This window comes from Humulus lupulus, chromosome 9, assembly GCF_963169125.1.
Source record: "Humulus lupulus chromosome 9, drHumLupu1.1, whole genome shotgun sequence".
Lineage (NCBI taxonomy): Eukaryota > Viridiplantae > Streptophyta > Magnoliopsida > Rosales > Cannabaceae > Humulus > Humulus lupulus.
Window position 1 is genome coordinate 43,721,825 of NC_084801.1, and position 22,847 is coordinate 43,744,671.

At 35.3% G+C, this 22,847-nt stretch overlaps 1 protein-coding gene across 10 annotated transcripts in view; it reads right to left on the minus strand.

Annotated features, from left to right (window-relative positions):
- Positions 1-11,473: 11,473 nt before the first annotated feature.
- The window catches only part of LOC133802314 (probable LRR receptor-like serine/threonine-protein kinase At1g56140), a 94,319-nt gene continuing 82,945 nt past the window's right edge, over positions 11,474-22,847 (minus strand). For 8 of the 10 annotated variants that reach the window (XM_062240607.1, XM_062240604.1, XM_062240605.1 and 5 more), the window contains 11 exons: positions 16,491-16,553; positions 16,357-16,401; positions 15,847-15,905; positions 14,776-15,167; positions 14,483-14,678; positions 14,242-14,376; positions 14,023-14,141; positions 13,730-13,940; positions 13,320-13,551; positions 13,023-13,170; positions 11,474-12,071 (listed from right to left, as the gene is read on the minus strand). In XM_062240607.1, coding sequence (XP_062096591.1) covers positions 11,742-12,071; positions 13,023-13,170; positions 13,320-13,551; positions 13,730-13,940; positions 14,023-14,141; positions 14,242-14,376; positions 14,483-14,678; positions 14,776-15,167; positions 15,847-15,905; positions 16,357-16,401; positions 16,491-16,553 — 1,930 coding nt within the window. In that variant the 3' untranslated portion in view covers positions 11,474-11,741. The remainder of the gene's footprint in view (positions 12,072-13,022; positions 13,171-13,319; positions 13,552-13,729; positions 13,941-14,022; positions 14,142-14,241; positions 14,377-14,482; positions 14,679-14,775; positions 15,168-15,846; positions 15,906-16,356; positions 16,402-16,490; positions 16,554-22,847) is intronic. The other 2 variants (XM_062240603.1, XM_062240606.1) reach the window with 2 other exon arrangements.

Below are 22,847 nucleotides of genomic sequence, written 5' to 3' on the forward strand. Positions count from 1 at the left end.
GAGTAGAAGCTATAGTTGTAATGGCTAAAAACTCACCTCAATCTCAGCTTAGCACCCTCTTCAATGGTGGAGCATAACCCTAACTTGGTAAAGCTTGGTTCCTTGGCTTGATTCCTCAAACAAAGCTTGAAAATCCAGAGAAAAATGAAGGAGAAAACCTATCGGGAGAGAAGAAGAAAGGAAACTCTGTTTTTGTTTCTCTTCTACAGCCTTAATAGTTTATCTCAATCTCTTAGGGGGAAAAGACCTAAATGCCCTTAGGTCTAAAATAAAACCTTAATAGCCACCAAGGGCAAAACCGTCCTTTCGCACCTATTTCGTTAATCACAATTAATACTCTCCAATTCCCGCTATTCTCAAACACCAACAATCCATATCCCATTACCCTTTAATTCCCGGTAATGCTCTAATCATTAAAACCACCCCGAGACTCACCCCGAGCCTCGAACTTAAACCCGTTATGACTAGACTGCACACTTGCATTTCATGATCGTCTCATGCCAAAAATCTCGAACATATCTCCATAATGATGGGATCTCATTCACAAATCACAAAATGCACCCAAATACACAATCATGCTCTAAACGGCCCAAATTGCCAAAACAGTTTAATAAACAGTTGTGGACCCACATGCATGTATATAACATTATATTATAATATAATTCACATAAACATGCATATAATCATTGAGTAGCATAATAAATCAATTATGGCCCTCCCGACCTCCTAATCAAGGTCCTAACCCTTATTAACAGGCTAAGGTGAAAAACCAATAAAAAGGAAATGATATATTTCATTAAGTATATAAACTGCTCATGAGCTATTCAAAACATTTACGAGTTGATTACAGTACAAAATGGCCACTACTGTTTCAAATTTACAATCCCCGCCGACCTAAGCGGCAAAAATAGGGTAAACCCCCTAGTCCCTCTAAGAACTCCTTGGCCGTGGTGGTCAAGCGGCCGCATATGTACACATCACCACCTAAGCTCTCCACTCAAGGCTGGGTGAGCTTTTCCTTCCCTTTACCTGCACCACATAGCACCCATGAGCCAAGGCCCAGCAAGAAAACACAATAAAGCATGATATAATATCAACAATGATCATAATAATCATTCAGGACTATCAGTCCAAAACATATAGGTGACAGTAGCAAAAGTCACAAAAGTGGGTACAACTCCCTCTAGCCATGTGACGATAGGGTCACCAGGGCTTAACTAATAAGTGATCCTTTCGAAAGTTTTACTGGGATAGGTGTATGGTGAATAGTCACCAACATAACCTTCCTCATGACCATAAAGTCACAACCCTGGAACATCGTTCCCTAGCCATGTGACCACAGTCACCGGGGCCTTACGCTCTGGCTCTGAGTACTAGTCTTAGACTAGCCAAGCGCTTATAAGTTCATCGACCTAAGGGTCGGTCCAGCATTAATGTCATAGAGCCATTCAATGTTGATATCGATTAGATCTAATCTTCATTTGGCTCGACGTTCATAACGCTATGCCATTTCTGACTCTTAGGTTAGTGTCCCTGACTAGTCAGTGCCATATACAGATAAACAATATTTGCTAGCATTCAATATGCAATCCATGTCCACATTTATCAATCAACATGCCTCAATACAAACACGCATGTCACTTATACACAGGGTGCAGTTTTCTTACCTCTGGTTCGAGTGGAAATAAATATAAGAACGACTCTTGAGAACGATCAATCTTTTAAATCCTTAACGGTCACCTGGTCATAACCAAAATATAGGATTCATCAATGAAAATGATAAGCAAAGGTTCCCAAACCAAAACCTAGCCTCCAAGACATCGAATCCTACTAAACCGGGTAGTAGGATCGATCTCGAGGCCTAAGGTTTGAATCCCCAAGCTAAAAACTCATTTCTAGTAAAAAATGCCCTTATGGGCTGCGACCCTCCCTAGCCACGCCGCGGCACGCCCCCCAGACAGAGGCAGCCTTCCCTGCCATGCAACGTGGGCCACAGCTCACCATAGCCATGCCGCGGCTCATTACGCAAAACAGCAAGAACCAGAATTTCTTCCCCTGCGTTCTCCTTGAAACCAACCCATCAAACCAATTCCAAACATCAAACTAACACCCAATTCAACCCCTAAACTTCATCTACAAATCACCCTCATCAAAACCCAAGTTAAACACCAACCTAGCTTCCATTAATTCCAACCATCCATAAGGAAATTACAAGCTGAAAACTTAAAGCCAAAACAGAGTAAAACCATAAACCAATGGCTGAAACTCACCTCAAACTTGAGATTAAACCCCCTTCAACGAATGAACCAACCCTATGAACTCAGCTCCTTGATTTCCTAGCTTGATTCCTCACTTTGAACTCAAAAACTCCAAAGGAAGACAAAGAGAAGGTGATGTACGGGAAGGAGAATTCTTTGTTCTGTTTTGTTCTATTTTCTACAGCCAACTAAAGCCTCATATAAATCCATACCAAATGACCTAAATGCCCCTAGGTCATTTAAGGTTTCTAAAGTCATCCCAAGGGTAAAATCGGTATTTTCCCCTATCTCGTTAATCATAATTAACGCTTTCCAATTCCCGCTAATCTCAATATTCCCAAGTACCAAATATTCTTATCCCGTTACCCTCTAATTCCTGGTAACACTCTATTCACCAAAACACCCTGAGACTCACCCCGAGCCCCGAGCCCCGAGCTCAAGCCTGTTATGACCAAACCGATAATTTACATTTAAAGATCGTCTCATGCCGAATAACTCGAACCAATCCACATTATAATGTGGCCTCACAATATATCATTGACATGCAAACAAATATACAATTATGCCCTCAACGGGCCAAATTACCAAAATACCCCCTGTAACCAATTGTGGACCCACATGCATGCATTTAACATCATATTATAATATAATTCTCATAAACATGCATAAATTCATTTAATGGCATAATTAAACAGTTATGGCCCTCCCGGCCTACTAATCCAGCCATTAAACCATATTAGGGATTCTGGGGCATTACACCCACTATGTTTCTTTACTTTGATACCGAGTATGGTATCAACTTCTCCAAGATCTTTCATCTTGAAGGTTGATGATAGAAACCTCTTCGTTTCTTCTATCCCTTTCATGCTATTACTTAGAATAAGCATGTCATCCACATATAAGCAAACAATGATCACATATCCCTTACAAGTTTTGGAATACAAACACTTGTCTCCATTGTTATGTCTAAACCCATTAGACATGATGGCTTGATCAAATTTCTCATGCCATTGCTTAGGAGCTTGTTTCAATCCATAGAAGGATTTTACAAGTCTACATACTTTATGTTCATATTTTGGTAGGACAAACCCTTCGAGTTGTTCCATATAGACCTCCTCATTGAGGTCACTATTAAGAAATGCTGTTTTGACATCCATTTGATGAACATACAAGTTGTGTATAGAAGCTAAAGCGAACAAAATTCTTATAGAAGTTGTTCTTGCAACAGGCGCATAGGTATAGATATAATCGATACCCTCTTTTTGCCTAAACCCTTTAGCTACTAATCTAGCTTTAAAGGTTTGGATAATGCCGTCAGTGTGGTATTTTCTCCTAAATACCCACTTACACCCAATTGGCTTAGACCCCGGTGAGAGGTCTACCAATTCCCAAGTGTAGAACAAGTGTAGTACCCTATGTTGGGTTTTCTTCCTTTCCATAACTCATATGGAGATATCTCATTTTTCTTCATCGGTATTCGATTAAGAATGTGACAAGCGGTTAAAAGCGCTTCATCCCATAAGTTGAAGTTCAACTTAGAATACACCAACATAGAATTTATCATCTCTAGATAAGTCCTATTTTTCCTTTCGGAAACACCATTGTGTTGTGGTGTATAAGGTGCAGTGCACTCATGAATTATACCATTTTCTTCACAAAATGTATTGAATTCATTAGAGAAGTACTCTCCTCCTCTATCACTTCTTAGCACCTTAATCTTTTTATTTAGTTGATTTTCAACTTATAATTTATACAATTTAAAAGCATCAAAAGTTTCATCTTTATGCTTTAAAAGAAACACATAGGTATATATACTAAAATCATCTATAAAAGTAAGAAAATACATTTTATCACCTCTAGTTAAAACACCATTTAATTCACAAAGATCACTATGGATTAAATCTAGTAAATTAGATGATCTTTCTACACTAGGAAATGGTTTCTTAATCATTTTTCCTTAACACATGTTTCACATTTACCATAGTTTTTAATATTGCATGTGTACGCCCTGATTTTCCCACGGGCTGATTAGCAGGACGAGCCTCGGACTAATCAGGTTTAGTCCGAGGTGCCCACAGGACGAAGATCCTATTTCCAGGATGGATCTTCTCAGCTCGAGAGGGGGCATCAGAAGGCCACGCCAGGAGAACAGCTCGTAATACGAGCTGTTCGTGTCACGAGGAGCCCAGGAAGCTCCGAGCCTTTATGAAGTCAACGCACGCAAGATAAACGTGCATATATCTGACATCACGTGTCTGATATCCCCCTGACTTCTCGGACACGCAGCAGGAACGTGCGTGTCAGACACCCACGGATGGGTTGGGCCGTGCGACCCATTATCTCCTTCCATGATGATTAGACCACACTTATGTGTCAGGTTTAGGAATTAATCATGAATGCCACAGAGTTGATATGACAAATGGTAAGGTCACGGGATGACCTCCCTACCAACTTCCAGGTGCCTTCTCCTATAAATATGGAGACCCCGGGAGTTGATAGGGGTTGGAAAAAATAGTCTTTGAAGAACTATATACTGTGTAAACCAAATACCCAGAAGATATCAATAATATCGACTAGTGGAGTAGGAGGATTTTAACCTTCGAACCACTTAAAAAAAGTGTCTGGAGTCACCTAGTTCATCCTATAAGATTTCATATCTGTGACGGTTCTACTTTCAGTACTAATCCCTTTCTCTTCTCTTAATTACCTGTTGGCGAAGAACCGCGTCAACAGCATGCAATCATACCACATTTAACTACTCTTTTCATAGTTGAAAAACCTATATGTGATAGTCTAAGATGCCAAAAAAATAAAGAATCATACTCAACAATATAGGCGAAATTAGCATTTTTATTGATAACATTGAAAGTTACATCATTGGTGCACAATTTAACCATACCCTCACAAGAGTACCCCTTTCCCAAAAATACATTTGATTTGGTAAGTATAAGTTCACCAGACTCAAAAACAGCTTTAATGCCGGGCTTGCCAAGCAAATCACCACTTACCAAGTTTCTACTCATTTCGGGAACATAAAGTACATTCACTAATGTAACTTTCTTGCCGGAGGTGAAAAAGACTTCAATGGTACCTTTGCCAAGTACCTTGGATTTGCCCTCATTGCCTATTTGAATCTCATGGTTTCCCTTTGACTCTTCAAAGGTCTTGAACAATGATTTGTCATAGGTGACATGGACGGTGGAACATGTATCATACCACCACCCTTTCACCTTGCCTTGGACCGCATTCACCTCACTAAGGGTAGCAACTGTGTTTTCCTCTTGAGTTGCGTTCACCTTAGGTCCTTGTTGGTCTTTTCTATGCCTACGCTCTAGCATAGTGACCCTTTTTCCCACACACAAAGCAATGACCTTTCTCGCCCTTAAACTTGTTTGGGTTGGTTTTTGGACCCAAAGGTTTCTTGTTACCCTTTTTCCCTTTGTTTTTGTGATGTTTTAGTTATGACACCGCATTTTCTTTGGAAGTCTCTCCATTAGACCCCTCCACAAGTTTATCTCTACATATCGATTCCTCTTCGATTCGAATATGCTTTTGGATTTCCTCCAAAGAATAATCCTCATTTTTATGAAGGATTCTTTTCCTATAGCTCTTCCAAGTTTGTGGTAATTTAGTCACTATAGCACCAACTTGAAAGGCCTCGGGAAGCTCAATCTTTAAAACTTTCAGTTTGTTAACAATTATTTGCAATTCATGAATTTGAGGAAGAATAGGTTTATCACTAAAAAATTTGAAATTGAAGTATTGAGATATCAAAAACTTTTTGGTACCTTCCTCTTCCGCCTTGAACTTTTTCTCAAGTGCATCCCATATCTCCTTTGCCGATTTGGTCTCGGTGTAGAGGTCATAGAGCCTATCGGATAGGGCATTGAGGATATGACCCCTACAAAGGAGATTGTCCTCCTCCCTCTTCCTTATTTTCTCCACCTCCTCGGGAGTGTCCTTGTCATATGGCGTTGGGAGAGGTTCTAGAGTGGATTCTAGAATGTAGGCGATTTTGAGAGTGGTCAAAAGGAATCTCACCTTGTCTTGCCACCTAGTGAAATTGGACCCATCAAACCTATCCAACCTCACTAAGTCTTGATTCATGATTTTGATGGTCTCACCTTCCATTGAAACAAACAAAGGGATAAGCTTTTGAATGTTAGGAAAAAAATAGATTGCCTCAATGGAAATGGTAAGAAAATACAACTCTATGCAATATATTACAAATAAATAATGATTGATTAAATGAGTGTTACAACTCTATAATTGAAAATACAAATAAAAGGAGACGAAGATGTAAGATGATAGAAATAGAAAGTACAACTTTATTACAAAAGATACAAATAAACTAGAAGTGTTTGAACAAATGAAATAAAATGATTACAACTCTTAAACAAAAGTACAAGTAAATAGAACAAAAAGAAAAAGAGGAAAAGAAATAGAAGAAAATAAGAACAAAAACAAAAACAATAAACTCTCACTCACACAACCAAAGTGAAGAGTGTTGGGGATCACCAACTTGAACAAGGTTTGAAACCTTTGTCCAAAAGCTTATTTCCCCCTAACTCAATCACTAAGGGATCTCTCACAGATATTGGAAATGCTTTATGGAATTATCAAGCCTCAAGGTGTTTCTAGCCAAGTGCTCTAATAGATAGAAATCTTGTGTCTTTCAAGTGAGCTATAGGCTCCTATTTATAGAGTTTAGAGACACCATTTGAATTTCAAATTCCACCAACTCCCATGGTTGTTACCAATGTTTAATTGGATTAATATGGAATTAAAAGTGAGATTTGGGAGTTATTTGGGTTTTTTGAGTCGTTCAATAAAAATTGAAAAAACTGAAAAATTGGTTAGTTTTTGGCCTGTGGTCGCGGCCAGAGACATTAGTGGCCGCGGCCACTACTTTCTATCCCACAGGCCGCGACCACCAACATTCAGTGGCCGTGGCCATTGACCATTTTCAGCACAAAATTTTGTGCTATTTTTCCAAACGGTTCCAAACCCTCCCAAATGATTTTGTAACCCCCAAAACACATTATTAGGGTTAAAATCATATCTCTAACAAGCCATTTCTCAGATGGCTTTATGAAATTCATCTCAATATTGTGTAACACCAAATTTACACAATAAATGGTAATATTTGGAAGTTACAAATTTGTAACACCAAATATGTTACATTATTTGGATATGTCTCATATATCTAAATATTGTAACTCTCTATTATATGTTACAATATGTGATATTCTTTGTCACATTTATTTAATCTAAGACATTATAATATAATATAATATAATATAATATAATATAATATAATATAATATAATATTACATTATATTATAAAATAATATAACAGCAAATGCTCTAAATGATGTGTTTTGCAAGTCTAATCCTATTGGTTCAACCTAATGACGGTGCCTACTGTATATATGGGTCAAAAACAATGATTTGGGAGACTTGATCACTCTCTCTAATCTCTCTCTACCCTCATTCTCTCTCTAGCTCCAAGAATCTCTAGTTTTCTCCAAGAACTCTCCAAAAAAGTGCTTGACTTGGAGAGTTGAAGGCTTGTTCAATCATAATCCTCATTTCCTCAAGAGAAGGCCTCAAGCATCAATGGTGGCTGGGAAATAGAGTATTAGGACAGCGTTTCTCAACGTGTATAAGCCTTGGTTCGTGTTTAGTTTGCTCAAGGGTTTGCTGTAACGATAGTTCAAAGTGATGATTTGCCTAGGGTTTGAAGCTTCATCAAAACTTGAAGAACACCGTTGTTCTACTTGGGTTTGCATGTTCTTTCTCAATTTTTTAAGTCTCTATCAATCCAAATTTTGTGTAGATTCTATTTTTTGTGGTGGTGTTATCTCAATCTCCCCCAACATATACCACCTCTGGTCTCTTTGGAATATCCCACAAACATGCACAATTCAGTGTAAGATTCCAACTTTCTAGTCTTTCCTTTCAGCACGTGTGCTGGACACCCCCAAATACAAAAATGGTGTAACCTAGGTTCAATACTATTCCATAATTCCAACAGTGTCTTCTTGATAGACTTGGATGGAACGACATTCAATACGTACATTTCACATTGAATGGCATAGCCCCAGAATGACAGTGGCAATGATGAGTAACTCATCATTGATCTAACCATGTCTAATAACGTCATTTTCCTTCTTTTAGGAACACCATTCTGTTGTGGCGTTCCTGGTGCGGTGAGTTGGGATTGAATTCCATGCTCACACAAGTGGTCATTGAATTCATAATCCAGGTACTCTCCTCCTCGATCGGATCGAAGAACTTTAAGTGATTTACCTAATTGCTTTTCAGCTTCAGTTTGGAATTCTTTAAACTTACCAAAAGTCTCAGATTTCTTTTGCATCAAATATTGGAAACCATATCTTGGATAATCGTCAATGAAGGTGACGGAATATTCAAATCCTCATCTTGCTTGCAGATTAAGTGGTCCACACATATTAGTGTGTACAAGTTAGAGTGGTTCTATGGCTCTCGAGCCTTTTGCAGAGAAAAATCTTTTAGTCATCTTGCCTTCCAGATAGAATTCACAGACTAGAAGAGAACCAATAGTTAATTCTCTTACAGGTCCATCCCTTCCTATCTGTTAATTTTATCCAAACTAATATGCCCCAATCTTAAATTCTATAGATATGTTTCACTGTCGGAATCAGTCTTTTAACGTTTAATAGACCCTGGGTTTGCAACTTTTAACATTTCAGAGTTGTATACAGATCGCTCTTTTGCCTTTTATACAACCCATCATTGGATTTTGCATAACATATTTCAATACCAGATCTTAAGATAACAATCGAATTATTATTGAAAGAAGTATCAAAACCTTGTTCATGCAACATAGAAATAATAAAGTTCCCAATTAATAATCACATTACTAATCATAAACTAAAAAATTTCTAAAACATTAGTTTTCTTGTTCTAAATAGAAATAAAAAATCTCTAAAACTAAATTAAAGAAATAATATTGTTCGAAATAACAACAAATTTCTAAAACTAATGATGGGCCTTCTGCTTGTTCTTTAATGCCAATGTCTTCCCTTTAGAAGTTGACTCTTGGAGGAAGATCTATCGTTTATGCAAGGAACAGAAAAATAATTTTAGAATCATGCATTATAACATTCATAATGTTAAATAATACATCAATCACATAAGTGTAAAAGTAAAGTAAAGGCAAATATGAATTTACCTTATGTGTCCTTTTTTGCTAACTCCATTATATTTGGAGATCCAACATCTTTATTTATGAATCATATGTCACAACTCATACAATATATTGATGTGTTCGTACTTGTCTTTGTACCCTTTTGGCAGTCTTTTGAGTATACAAAACTGCCCCATGTTATTATTTTTTAACCATTTGGTATATTTTTCATGCATGTTATAGATATGAACTATAGGTGGTTCTTCAAGCGTTGGTTGACATACAATATAAGAAATCCCAATTTCGCTTAGAATGTACAACATACAAACGTGCCAAATGTGAATTCTTTTGGGATCAAAATCAACATTTACTAGAGTATAGTTAATTATTACTAATTCCGCAATAAATTAATGGACCAACCTTAGGGTAGGCCAGACTAATCTCAAATTAATTTTGAGACAATTCCCAAATTCATAAGTGAAAACATAAAATCAACTGTTTTCTCTTTTGACTTACGAACAACTGCTTATTTGTCAAGATTAACTAGTTTGCTCAAAATCCTAGTTAAGCTTTGTGATTGTATTCCATTATTTTAGATTAATGATTTAACTCAAGAGTGTGCCTTAGGGTCACTCAAACTTGAAATACATCATCAATCCTATTTTTTTTTATAGAAGTTAACCTTGAATAATAATACAGTCAGAAACCTTCCTTAGGGAATGCAAACAAGCCCCGATGCCCATTCCATGAAACATTAGTGTTAACTAATAATAGAGACCATAGGAGTTATTCCATGAAACCGAGTTTTGAATCTTATATTAGCAAGTTAGGATTGATCGATATATTCAATCCAACTTGAGGGGGAATGTAGAAAAATGTAAATTAATTGGGAAAATATTTTTTTTTCTATTTTACTGGAAACTTTCTAGGAATAGAATGTACAAATTTATCTTTCCTTGTATAGTTTGGATTCTCCTAGTATTTTAGTCAACTATGTATTCTATAAATGCCTTGGCATGATTATTTTTCCTCCAAACTTTTATGTATTATATATTATTATAGAAATTTACGGCATAAATACATATGTAGTTTGACTTGTTGCACTTAAATGCTTATGTAAATATTTTGGCTGCAAAAATATTTACCGTTACTCTTTTGGTGCAGACGTTGGCCCCTAACCAAAAATACTTACTGTTACTCTTTCGGTGTAGACGTTGGTTCCTGACCATTAAAAGAGTCAGGAGGTACACGTGGTGTCACTCGATTGAGTCAAATTAATTTTAATTTATTAAATATATTAAAAACCATTAAAATTTATTTTTAAAAAATTAACTAATGTAAACAAAATAAAAGAAATCAATAAATTAAAAATAAATCATATAAAAAAAATCTTCAAATTTAACTAATGAAAAATTTCAAACCTAAAATTTAAATAATAAAAACTTAAAAACTAAATCTAAAAAAACACGTTGTTACGTTGTTCTCGAGACCCACTTATCCCATGCCCATTAAAAACTTCATACCCAGTCATCCCAAAACTCCTCTGTATCTGCCTCTATTGTTGTAACTTCTATTGTTGTTATACTTTAAGTCATTGGAAGTTTTCTTGACTTGAGAAACATTTGCTATACGTCCATTAAGATCGAGAAGAGTGGTTTCATAAATGGATGACATTAATCAACTGAAGAAAAATGCAGAGAGAAAAGTTTGAAAGAATAGAAGCTCAGTTAATAATGAGCTTACTACTGCATGACATTCAAAAAATTCTAAAATCACACCCAAGAAAAACCCAAATCAGTATTAGCTCCCTGCATCATAGCCAAGAAATCATAGCAAAAAATCATACAACCTACAGACGGATAGTTCTATTGTGATTTAGTAAGGTGTAGAGTTTGTTCCGTGTGACTTTCATTCTGTTTTAATTTTGCTCTTACCAAGCTTGTTAAAATGTTTCTTTTTCTTTTCCACACCTTTTTATTTCCTTCCCTTTCCCTTAACTTTTTATTTCCCAACTAAATTTAAAACTGCAAACACAACCTACAATTGATGCGACTCGAATTTGAAAATTACAGCGACCATAATAGATATTGTCACATCAAATAAAGTTTAATCAAACTTGTATAGTTGGTAGAAATATCAATAAACGTGACTAATATGAATTTGAAGCACCTAAACACTAATAAGGACATGTTCTTGTCTCTCCCCAATCTTCTACTTCTATAATTGTCTTGCACAAGGGCCCTACGTCTTATTCACAGAGCTTCATCATAAAGAACCACCAAGAAAAAACTCCAAGTTGTGGTGACATCGATCATATAGAGTTGGCCATAAGACAACTACTGCTCTTGAACGAAATGGATGGAGTGTACGCCTCACTTAAAGAGCTAGCAACAGTACTAAAAGTAGTGGTATCTCTGTAATCCATATCTGTTAAATAACTTGGCTTCGATCTTGCGTTGTCTATTTCAATATCTCCAACGAGCATTCCGGCCACGCGTGACATTGGTGGCCGAACTGTTGGAGATCCTTGAGTGCATAAGAGAGCCACTTTTATCATTCTCTTGGCTTCTATTTCGTCATATTCAGCTAGTAAAGGATCCACCAGCTCCAAACTTTTGTTGCTTTCATCTAATGTCCAGGCCTGGGGAACAAGTCCACACATGAGTAGTTGATAAACTCTAGCTACTTGATACATTAAAAACAAGCATTTACTATTCTAGCCATTTCTATTTTCAGTACAATTTTCACTGTCTATTTTTAAGAAATTTGGAAACTATCTCTCTGTTTTACAAGCTATCAGTACAAACTCTAAGCTCGTTTTTTGTCAATTTTTTTTCTTCTTCTTACATGTTCCTTTGCTTTAATTAAAATCATCAATTATATTTTATCTATATTCATGTTAATTTCTAATAATATATATAATTATGAAATGGTTTGATTAAAGATGAATTTAGTGTTTATTGTGGTAAATATTGTAAAAATAGATGGCATTTTTGAAAGTTTTGAAACTAGTATTTAGCAAATAAATAGAATTAAATGATATATTATATATATTTAGGGAGTGACTACAATGTATTCTTTTTTTTGCAATACCGATTTATCTTTTTTCTATTTCAGCACCTGAATAGTTATAATCCTAAATTTTTTTTTATATGAAAGTGTACATTATAGCTATCTAGAACATCCTACAAATTTTCAAGAAATTTTGAATAAATTATGGTAACGAAACATGATTTAAATTGTCTGTTGCACGCGTGTCTGTTTTTTTGTGTACGCATGTAAAATTTCATATTTTGAACTCTGTTTTCGGCTTCGTTAACTATTCAAAATTTCTTGAAAATTTACAGGATATTCTAAATAGCTACAATGTACACCGTCATATAAAAAAATTGAGGATTATATCTATTTAGGTGCTGAAAATAAAAAAATAATGCACCGATATTGAAAAAAATAAGATGTGTTCTAGTCATTCTTATATATTTATATAAATTCCCGTAAGAAAAAGAAAAAGAAAAAGAAAAAAGAAACCCCTATGATATGCTATACTATTTTTAATCTAAATACCTAATGCCTGAGAAATTCTTTATCATACCCGTTCAAGAAGATGAACATTGTCCTTGCCATGGCTATAAAAGTTGGGTTTCCCGCTTAAAATCTCCAAAGCAACAACACCAAATCCAAAAATATCAGCCTTTTCTGTCAGGTGGCCCCACATTGCATATTCCGGAGCCAAGTATCCTCTGCAGCATATCATAAATCATATGGCTCAGTAATCTTTTCATCTAATCAATTCTTATTATGTAAGCTTCCATGTCACGTCTTTCTAGAACTAAAAAATAAATATAATCTAATGAGTTCATTAGTTAAAAATGTATGTGTAGGAGCTTACATTGTCCCTGCAACTCTTGTGCTCATGTGTGTTTTTTTGTCATCATAAAGCTTTGCCAATCCAAAATCTGATATTTTCGGACAAAGTTCTTCGTCAAGTAGAATATTACTAGCTTTGACATCTCGATGTATAATCCTTGGCCTGGATTCTTCGTGAAGATAAGCAAGCCCTCTTGCCGTACCTAAGCATATATTGAATCGGGTAGGCCAGTCTAGGCGCAAATTATTCTTCCCTGCAATGGTTAGCAACTTATAAGTAGTTTCTTCCAATCAAATGAAACTACAACTATCATAGAATAATACTAAAACATTTAAGTCATGATAATATAGAAACTGCCATAAGAGATAGTTCAATTAATGAAGACTACGACACATTGAATGGAAGTGTAAGATAACTGACTAGCTATATACCAAATAGTGCTTGATCAAGACTCCTGTTTGGAAGAAACTCATAAACCAGGATGTGCCTATTTCCTTGAATGCAACATCCATACAATTTCACTAGATTGCGATGTTGTACAACTGATATTGTGGCAATCTCAGCTATAAATTGAGTCTTTCCATGGTTAGAATTTACTGAAAGTTGCTTAACAGCTACTTCCCTTCCATCCAAAAGCGTACCCTACAAAGTTGAATTCAAAATCACTTTGTTTCACTCTTCAGATTGAAAATTTATTGTTTGAAAGTTGAAGAAAATGTAATACCTTATAAACGTTGCCAAATCCTCCTTCTCCAAGCTTGTTTGAAGCACTAAAGTCCCCTGTGGCAGCTCTTAGTTCAGCATAGGTAAAAGTATCTGGTTTGGGGCCTATTCCAAGTAATTCTGTACAGATTGAAGTAGAAAATATAACATGTAAAACACTGATATGCATATCAACAAGACTTGACTTTTAACTATTCTTCTTTTAATGATCTACTTATACCTTCATCCCTATCATTTGGTTTTCTCCTCATGTAAAATTCAATTAGCAGCCATGCAAGACCCACAACCACAGTAGGGATTACAATACCAAGAACCAGCCCTGTCTTATTGTCTCCTTTTTGTGGTACTTTGAAATCTGATCAATATATATACATATAAATACACAACATTTCAAAGTGTCAAATATTTTGAGCAGTGAAGCATGTTGAACCCATTGACAATTATATATGTGTAGCCATTACCAGCAGTGGCATGGACAGCCGTTATCAATGGACCGTAGTAACCACGTTTAGGTATGCAACATGTCCCTTTACCAGCCCAGAATAAGTGAATTTCAAGATAGTTCTCTGTCACATTGGCTCTGAAAGGCCTTGAGATTGCTTTCAAAACTCCACCCGCCTCCTTAGATATGTCAAAGTCCCTTTTTACGAGAACTCCCTTTATAGAAAATGAAGAAATTATAATAAGTTGAACATAAATGTACATGTTTTGTGGAAGTGCACAATCATTTCCTTAATACATTTGACAAACTTACCTGAATGTAAATATTGAACACACGCCTTGCTAGACTAGCCCACTCATTTGAGTTTCGACCAGGAAAACCAATTTCTGCAAAATGCAAGGTCACATTATAATATCCATTGACAAGACCAAGACCATAGTATCTTAGTGATCCTTGGGACATTCTTGCAGTCTGAAAGAACTCTGGTTTCTCATTATTGGTCTGTGTGACTTGTTCCGCGGTGTCTTGAAGATCTAGTATACTATCTGCATTATCCAAACCCACCTTGCATACTGCCCACTTCTCTGAACTGGTTAAAGCACATGTTGATGAGGCAATATTTGTAGCTTCATCGTCATACACAATCCCGTTTGATGCTGTCAGTTGGTGTCCTCCACACTTGATTGCGAATTCCGTATTACCGTCTGTGTGATTTAGTGGAAATGTGTCATGACTTGATGAGTGATAATGCTGAACAAGAATATATACTGAGCTATGTTTGATCTTGTAACGTTTGTTATGGTCATATTTCATTTCTTTGTATGGAGATATAATTAAGCCTCACTGCTATAGTGAGTTATATAAATAGAGATATGATTATGAGATACTCTAAGTAATTCTATTTATAATTTATATAATTTTTGCCTCAGTTTTTATTTTTTAGTAAAATTAAAGGAAAGGTTTGTGCTAGGGAATACGAGTACAGACTCTTCTGACTATTTATCAGATTGACTAGTACAGTCCTGATCCCCACTGTAGACTTATCCTAAATTACATACCGCGCCGTATTATGCACTTTTACCCATGTGGACAAGTTAGCCGAAAATAGGGTTCAAGATTTCCAGTACAATTGAGGACGCAACAATCTGTTTAAATACTGTTTTTGACCCCCTAAATTATTATACAGAGTAAAAAAAAACTAGGATTATAATTTATCTACACGTGTAAAAATGTATAGTGCTATACCCTAGGAATTCCCTAACTTACCTATTACATCCAAAATCGTATAAATTAATATATATATATATAAATATCTATATTTTATATATTAAGTATTCAGTAAATAAGAAACACGAAGTACTCAAATGGAATGGAAGTGATTACGAGGTGGATTAATGCAGGGGAAGTTCTTTTGGAGACAAAACCATGTACGTGCATCACGACTGCAGCCAAAAAGTAATAGTTAGTCTTCTTTCATGTCAAATACAAGAGTGCTTCTCAGAAAATATGAGAGAAAGAGTGGTGAGAAGATAAGAGAGATGAGAGAGTGAAAAACAGAAAGGAGAAGCTTCAGTTTTAGCTCTAAACTTTTTTTATTGTCAAGAAAACTACTTATATTTGCTGCAATTAGTAGAAAATTACATCTTGAATTTTATTTTATTTTATTTTTATAGATAAGATATTTAAAAAAAAATGACATGACCACGCTCTTTAGTATACGTATCAACGTTTGGCATACCAAATGTATCAATTATTTTCATATGGTCGAAAGTTATGGACAGAATATATATCATAGTAAATTAATTGTAAATAAAATATATGAATTGATAAAAACTAGAAGGCAAATTATAGGATAATTTGTTGTGTTTATCATGTGTAGTTTTCAATGCTCACTTTATGCCTGAGTCGCTGACTGTTAAGTTGTTGGCTGCAAAGTTCCTGTACAAGTTGTTTGTTTACCATCATATATTACTATTCAGAAATCTAAAACTGCGAAACTTTAGAAGAAAAAGATGCAAAAGACATACAATTCTAACTGGAGGCCTGACCAACGCGGTAAATTTCCTGATAGGTTATTGTAAGACAAGTCTCTGAACATATTACAGTGTCAATGTATAGTAAAGAAAATTTTAAAAATTAAAAAACGAACTTGGGTAAAAACATCATCAGATAATCATATTAAAGAAAAAAAATCCAAAGAAAGAAATTAAAGTGTCATTAGTAACGTGATAACACGAAAAATGCACAGAAAACTTCAATTGGAATATATATATATATATATGTATATATATATAACAGATAAAAATAAGATGAAATACAAATTTATTTAATTTTAAAGTTATAAACATGTTTATTTATTTTTATTATTTTTTAATTATCATATAAATTTTAAATAAATAAACAATATCATAAAAATAAATAAAATATGTTTAATATAATGTATGACATAATTTTATTAAAAAAATAGGACAAAATATTATCTATAATTTAATAAAAATCAGTTCATTTTTTTTAATATATAATAGAATGAATTATAGTTCTATAGTATATATAAATATTGATATTAATAATCTCTACATATATGACATCTAAACACAATGTTGACATAGATATATATTTACATGGCTACATGACATATATATAAATTATAATAATATTTAAAAAGAAATTAATAATAGAATAGAAAAAATCATAGTGTAGAGTAGTATAAATGCATCAATTATTTTTAGTTTCTAATGTAACTTGCAATGTTTTTTGGTGAATTTAACGAAGAAAATGAGCTCAAATCATATTAATATTATACATGGATTTTAAATTTTAGTTTATTGCTAGTTTTTTTTTTTTTAAAGAAGTTTGTTTCTAGTTGATAGTAGATTATATTATGATATATGTTTAATATGATATTATTCTAATACGTGAAGTTTAAGTTTAATTAAATTTTATTTAAGTTATAAAACATATGGTTTTATTATTTTTAAATAATTGTGATTGTAAAATATCTCAAAAATATTATATTTTAATTTGTTTAATTATTTATTTATTTAATTTGATTTTAAGTTTAAATCATGTTTACAATCTACCGTTAAATATACTATAAGAATATTATGTTATATATAAGAATATTAACAAAAAAACCGTTCAAATCAAGAATTTTCGTTATTTACACACTTATTATATAGAAGAGATGTTGAGATTTCTAAAACAACATCTTAAATATATCTTATATCAAGAACAAAATGAAAAAGTGTTCCTACTTTTGCTCATTATTTGGCGTTGAACTAAAAATTTGAACAAATCAAATGTATCTACTCGATTTTGCTATATCATTTTGCCTATGCAATGTGATCAATTGAGTTTTCCCTAGAGATAACAGTATGATGATATTTTAGCAGAGATTTGGTGTCACCCTAAAGCAGGCAACTTTTCGCTAGATGCGATTTCAAAAGTTTAAAAAATTGGCACGTGATGTGTCGCCTCTTGGGTGGTGACGCGTCACCTCGAGGCCTAGTCTACATCTCCAAAAGGAACCTAAAACACCTTCAAATGTTTCCGAATTTTTTGGGCATGCCTACCCCATTATACCACTTTAAACCAAAAACTGTAAATTTAGAATTAGATGCCTATAACTCAAACTCAAATTTCACATTCATTATGTGAAATTGTTAAGGGTTTTACACCAACTTGTGTAATACCATTGGGGCTTTGTATTTTAACTAATCCTAATAGAAAATGTATATTGGCCCTTCGTGACTTACGGTTGCATAGTGAATCTATGTGTTTGGTTGCATAATGCAAGTATGTTTGTCTATAGGTCTAAACGAATCTAGTAGTGTTGAACCTTGATTTGGTCAACGACATGGAGTCAAATAAACGAAAAAGAACAAAAAGGAAATCAAGAAGAGAATCAAATGGAAAGAAAGTGACACAAGCGATTTATAGTGGTTTGGCCCCAACTAGGTGGTAATAACCTACGTCTACTTAGTGTTCTTATTGATATTGAATCCCAATACTGTGATCAAGGAACTAGGGTTCTTGAGTTTCACAGGTCTTAGGAGAATTACAATTTCGGTGGATAATCACCCTGCTTTTCTCTCTGAATACAAAGATTAAAGGTGCCAAAGTCAAAAGTCCCTCCCTTGAGCCCTTTCCTTCTTATTTATAGGCTCAAGGGGGTTAGATGGGCAATGTGCCTTAATTACAATTAAGATCAGCGTATCAAGGTAATAAAAAAAAATATAATGTATATAATTATTACAAGATTGCATATCTCAAAGGAAGTAAATGGAAGTATGCGACCAGCCGGGTCGCACTTAACCGTGAGACTTGACGAATCAACACTTATTTGGTCGATGATCGAACAAGATCCCTTCACTCAGAACTGCCACGTGCCAACTACGTGTAAGAAACTCTTGCCACGTGTCATCATGAGCCATTTTTGGGTAAATATTTGCCCCCTAAGTTTATTTTACTGCGAGCAGCATACAGTAAACTTAGGAGACCAATCCTTCACATGCCCCATCAAATCTGTCAGAGCCGTCCATGCCTTCTCGAAAAAGGCAACTAATCATGTCTTTTCGGTTTCCCAAAACTGGTTTGACGGCTACTACACTTCCCCATGTCTTGAAAAGTTACCCTTTATGATTACCTCGGTAACTGCTCCTCGACTAATATAAATAATCCTTAAGAATCAATTTTTACTTTTTACATTTTACGTAAAATCTTTATCCTCAAGAAAACCGAAGAACAAGGCGCAAAACCTCCAGAAACTCAGACGGTTCTTGGATCCAGAAACTCAGACGGTTCTTGACGATCCACAAAGCTCCTGCCCAGCCTAATCGAGTTTGCGTCTCAGAACTCTACTCCATCTTTTATACAAGTACTTTTCTCAAACTTTTCAATTGTTGATATGCCATGCAATATTTGTTTTATCTCTATTTTTTATTGCTAAGTTTATGAGTTCTTTAGCATTTTTTACTGTTCTTGAAAAAATTTGTTTCGGGGTAAAATGGCACATAGACTTGAACTTGAAATAATACTTGGTAGGGGTTAAGGATCAGTTTGGTAGTTAGGATCATGAATTTAGGGCGTAAAATCGAAGTAAAAATTCAATTTTTAAGCTTGTAGAAAAACTGGGTTTTTCCCGCTCCTTCAGAGTCGAAAAAGTTTTTCCTGAAAAACTTTTTACTTATGCTTTTTTATCCGTTTTCCAAACTGCTCGTATGTAATTTAATATTTTTTCTAGACCCAACTTTTTCACTTTATTGTTAGATTTTTAATTATTTAAAAAGAAAACTGCTTAAAAAATAGTTACCCTATTATGAAAGTGTAAATTGAGAAAATGAATTGATTGTATTGTATAGTCTTACTGTACAAAGTATATAAACAATAGAGAAAGCCAGCTGCAGCTGGGTACAGCTGTCGAAATAGAATAATTAATAGCCTAAAGTATATACACTAATTACAGTAACAAAATTGTAACATAATCCTAACTAGCTAGAGACTCTCTAACACCCCCCTCAAACTTAGGGTGGACAAAGAGACCACACTAAGTTTGTCTCGTAACAACAGAAATCGAGTGCTAGAGAGTGCCTTTTTTAGAATGTCAGCAGTTTGATCATGAGCTGGTGTATGTTTCACAAGGAGCTGCTTGTTGAAGATCTTTTCACGAACGAAATAGAGGTCAAGCTCAATGTGCTTTGTTCTCGCATGAAGCACGGGATTAGCCGACATGAGAACCGTGCTTTGATTATCACACTAGATTATAGGAGTGGGAACTTGTGTGAGTTGAAGTTCTGACAAAAGAGATTGGATCCAAACAAGCTCTGTTGTGACAACAACTAAACTGCGATACTCAGCTTCTGTACTTGAGCGAGAGACTGTCCGTTGCTTTTTGGAAGACCACGAAACCAGGTTTGAGCCAAGATAAATGCAGAAGCCAGTGGTAGAACGCCTGACATCACGGTCGGAAGCCCAATTGGCATCACAAAAACCAGTAAGACTTAGCTAAAAACACCTGCGTAAAAGCAAACCATGGTCCAAAGTGCCTTTAAGGTACCGTAAAAGCTTCTTGACAACTCTAAAATCACTTTGAAGTGGAGTTTGCATAAACTGAGAAACTCTGTTTACAACATAAGTAATCTCAGGCCTTGTGATTGTGGCATATTGAAGAGCCCCAACAAGACTGCGGTAGAAGTACGGATCTAGTATTGGATCACTCCCAAAGGCCAAGAGCTTTTCTCCAGCAGTCATATTCGTGTTGAGACTATTAGCAAACTGCATTTTGGCTTTACACAACAAATCAGTAATGTATTTCTTTTGGCATAAATGAAGACCTTGAGCAGTGTGTTCAACTTGAATGCCTAGAAAATAATTGACATCACCAAGGTCTTTAAGTGCAAATAGCTGATGAAGTTGAGTAATTAAGGCTTAAATGATAGGAGCTGAACTACCTGTAATTAAAATGTCATCCACATAAACAAGCACAAAAGAGCAATGATGAGGAGTAATGCAGATAAACAAAGAGGAATCAGCCCGAGCACAGGAAAAACCAAAAGTAAGTAAAGCAGATTTCAGCTTATCAAACCAAGCTCGAGGTGCTTGCCTCAAACCATATAACACCTTGTGAAGCTTACACACCAAATGAGGAGATTGAGCATCTTAGAAACCAGGAGGTTGGTGCATAAAAACCTCTTCATTGAGCTCTCCATTAAGGAAAGCTTTATTAACATCCAGTTGTTTGATTGACCAGCCTTTAGACAAGGAAATAGTGAGGACAATCCGAATAGTTGTAGGCTTCACAACGGGACTAAATGTCTCTGTAAAGTCAAATCCATACTGTTGCAGAAATCCTTTTGCAACCAGCCGAGCCTTATGCTTGGCAACAGTACCATCAATATTTTCTTTGAGCCTATAAACCCACTTACACCTTATGGTATTTTGACCAGTAGGTAGAGGGACTAAAGACCAAGTCCCATTTTTATGTAAGGCATCAATTTCAACCTGCATAGCAGCTTTCCAATCTGCACTTTGTAAAGCATCAACAAGAGTAAGTGGTTCTTTGGAGGCAATATAGACCTTAGATTTATAAACCCGAACTTTGGCTCCAGTAACCATGTTATGTGTGTTGGTAGTACCTGTAAAAGATTATGTTGGTAACACTGTTTGAGTAGTTGTAGTTGTTCGGGGTTTTATGCCCTAATTAAAACCAAAATTCTTTGTAATATCATTTTATTATCAATAAAAGAATAGAAATCATTTTTTGACTTGGTCAATCACTTTGCTCACATGTTTTATTTTCATGATTATTTGTTTAATATAAACTTCTATTAAATCCCGAGCATATAGCTAATCTTATTTATAGTGACGTAATCACAGTGGAATATAAATATGATTATATGTTCAAAATAAGTTAGTCCTAAGATTAGTCAGTGCACATGATTTACACTGACTTGCCAATCTACGATATGATCGACTTACACATTACAGTGTTATGTTCTTTCCAGAACATTAGCAAAGTAGATAAGATCGGATGTATTTGTTACATCAGACAGGACCGATATTGACAGTTGATAAGATAAGTAAACATACCGTTATTATCTATTCTAGTCATATCATATAGTTGACCATAGGTCAATTCAATCTCAATTCTGAATGGTTAGTATTCTAACTGATTGTATTATTTGAGTTCTTTGACTTGTTCGTTACCAGCTTACCCTACGGACTAGCCCATACTTACATCTTGGGAACTCGGTAGTATAATTGAGTGGGAGTGTTAATCATAGATATGAACATCTATAGCTTCTGATGAAGAAGTGAAACGATGGTTTCCTTTTAGTTTGGTTCAAGGTGTTAAATGATAGAGATCTCATTTTAGTAATTAAATTAGTATACTGAAATATCATTTACAAGGAACTAAGTGTTTTAAGGATAAAATACAATGAGGGGTAAAATAGTGTTATCCAGATTTCCGGATAGCGTTTAGATTGATGTCCTCGGGGAAGCAGAATTATCGACGTCTTTCACGGTAGGTGACCAGAGCTCGCGGATCCACAGAAAGGCTTTGCCTCTCCTGTTTAGTATCCGGATTACTCTTCCAAGCAAGCACAACACGGAAACTCGTCGACTCTCCCGGACTCCCGAAGGATACCCCTCGGGGAGGCCCTTCCAGGAGAGGCTCTTCGAGTGGTCTCCGCGGAAACAGTTCCGTGCCTCGTACAGAACAAAACCGATCGGTCGAGTCCGGGAGAAGGCATATTTGGAATGATATCCGTCTGACACAGGATCCCGCCTGACACGCCCGTCAGGTCAAAGCCGCACACATCCCAGCACGCCTAAGGGTACCTTTTCGCCTATTGTTCCGCTGACAACTTGGAAAAGACGGCTGA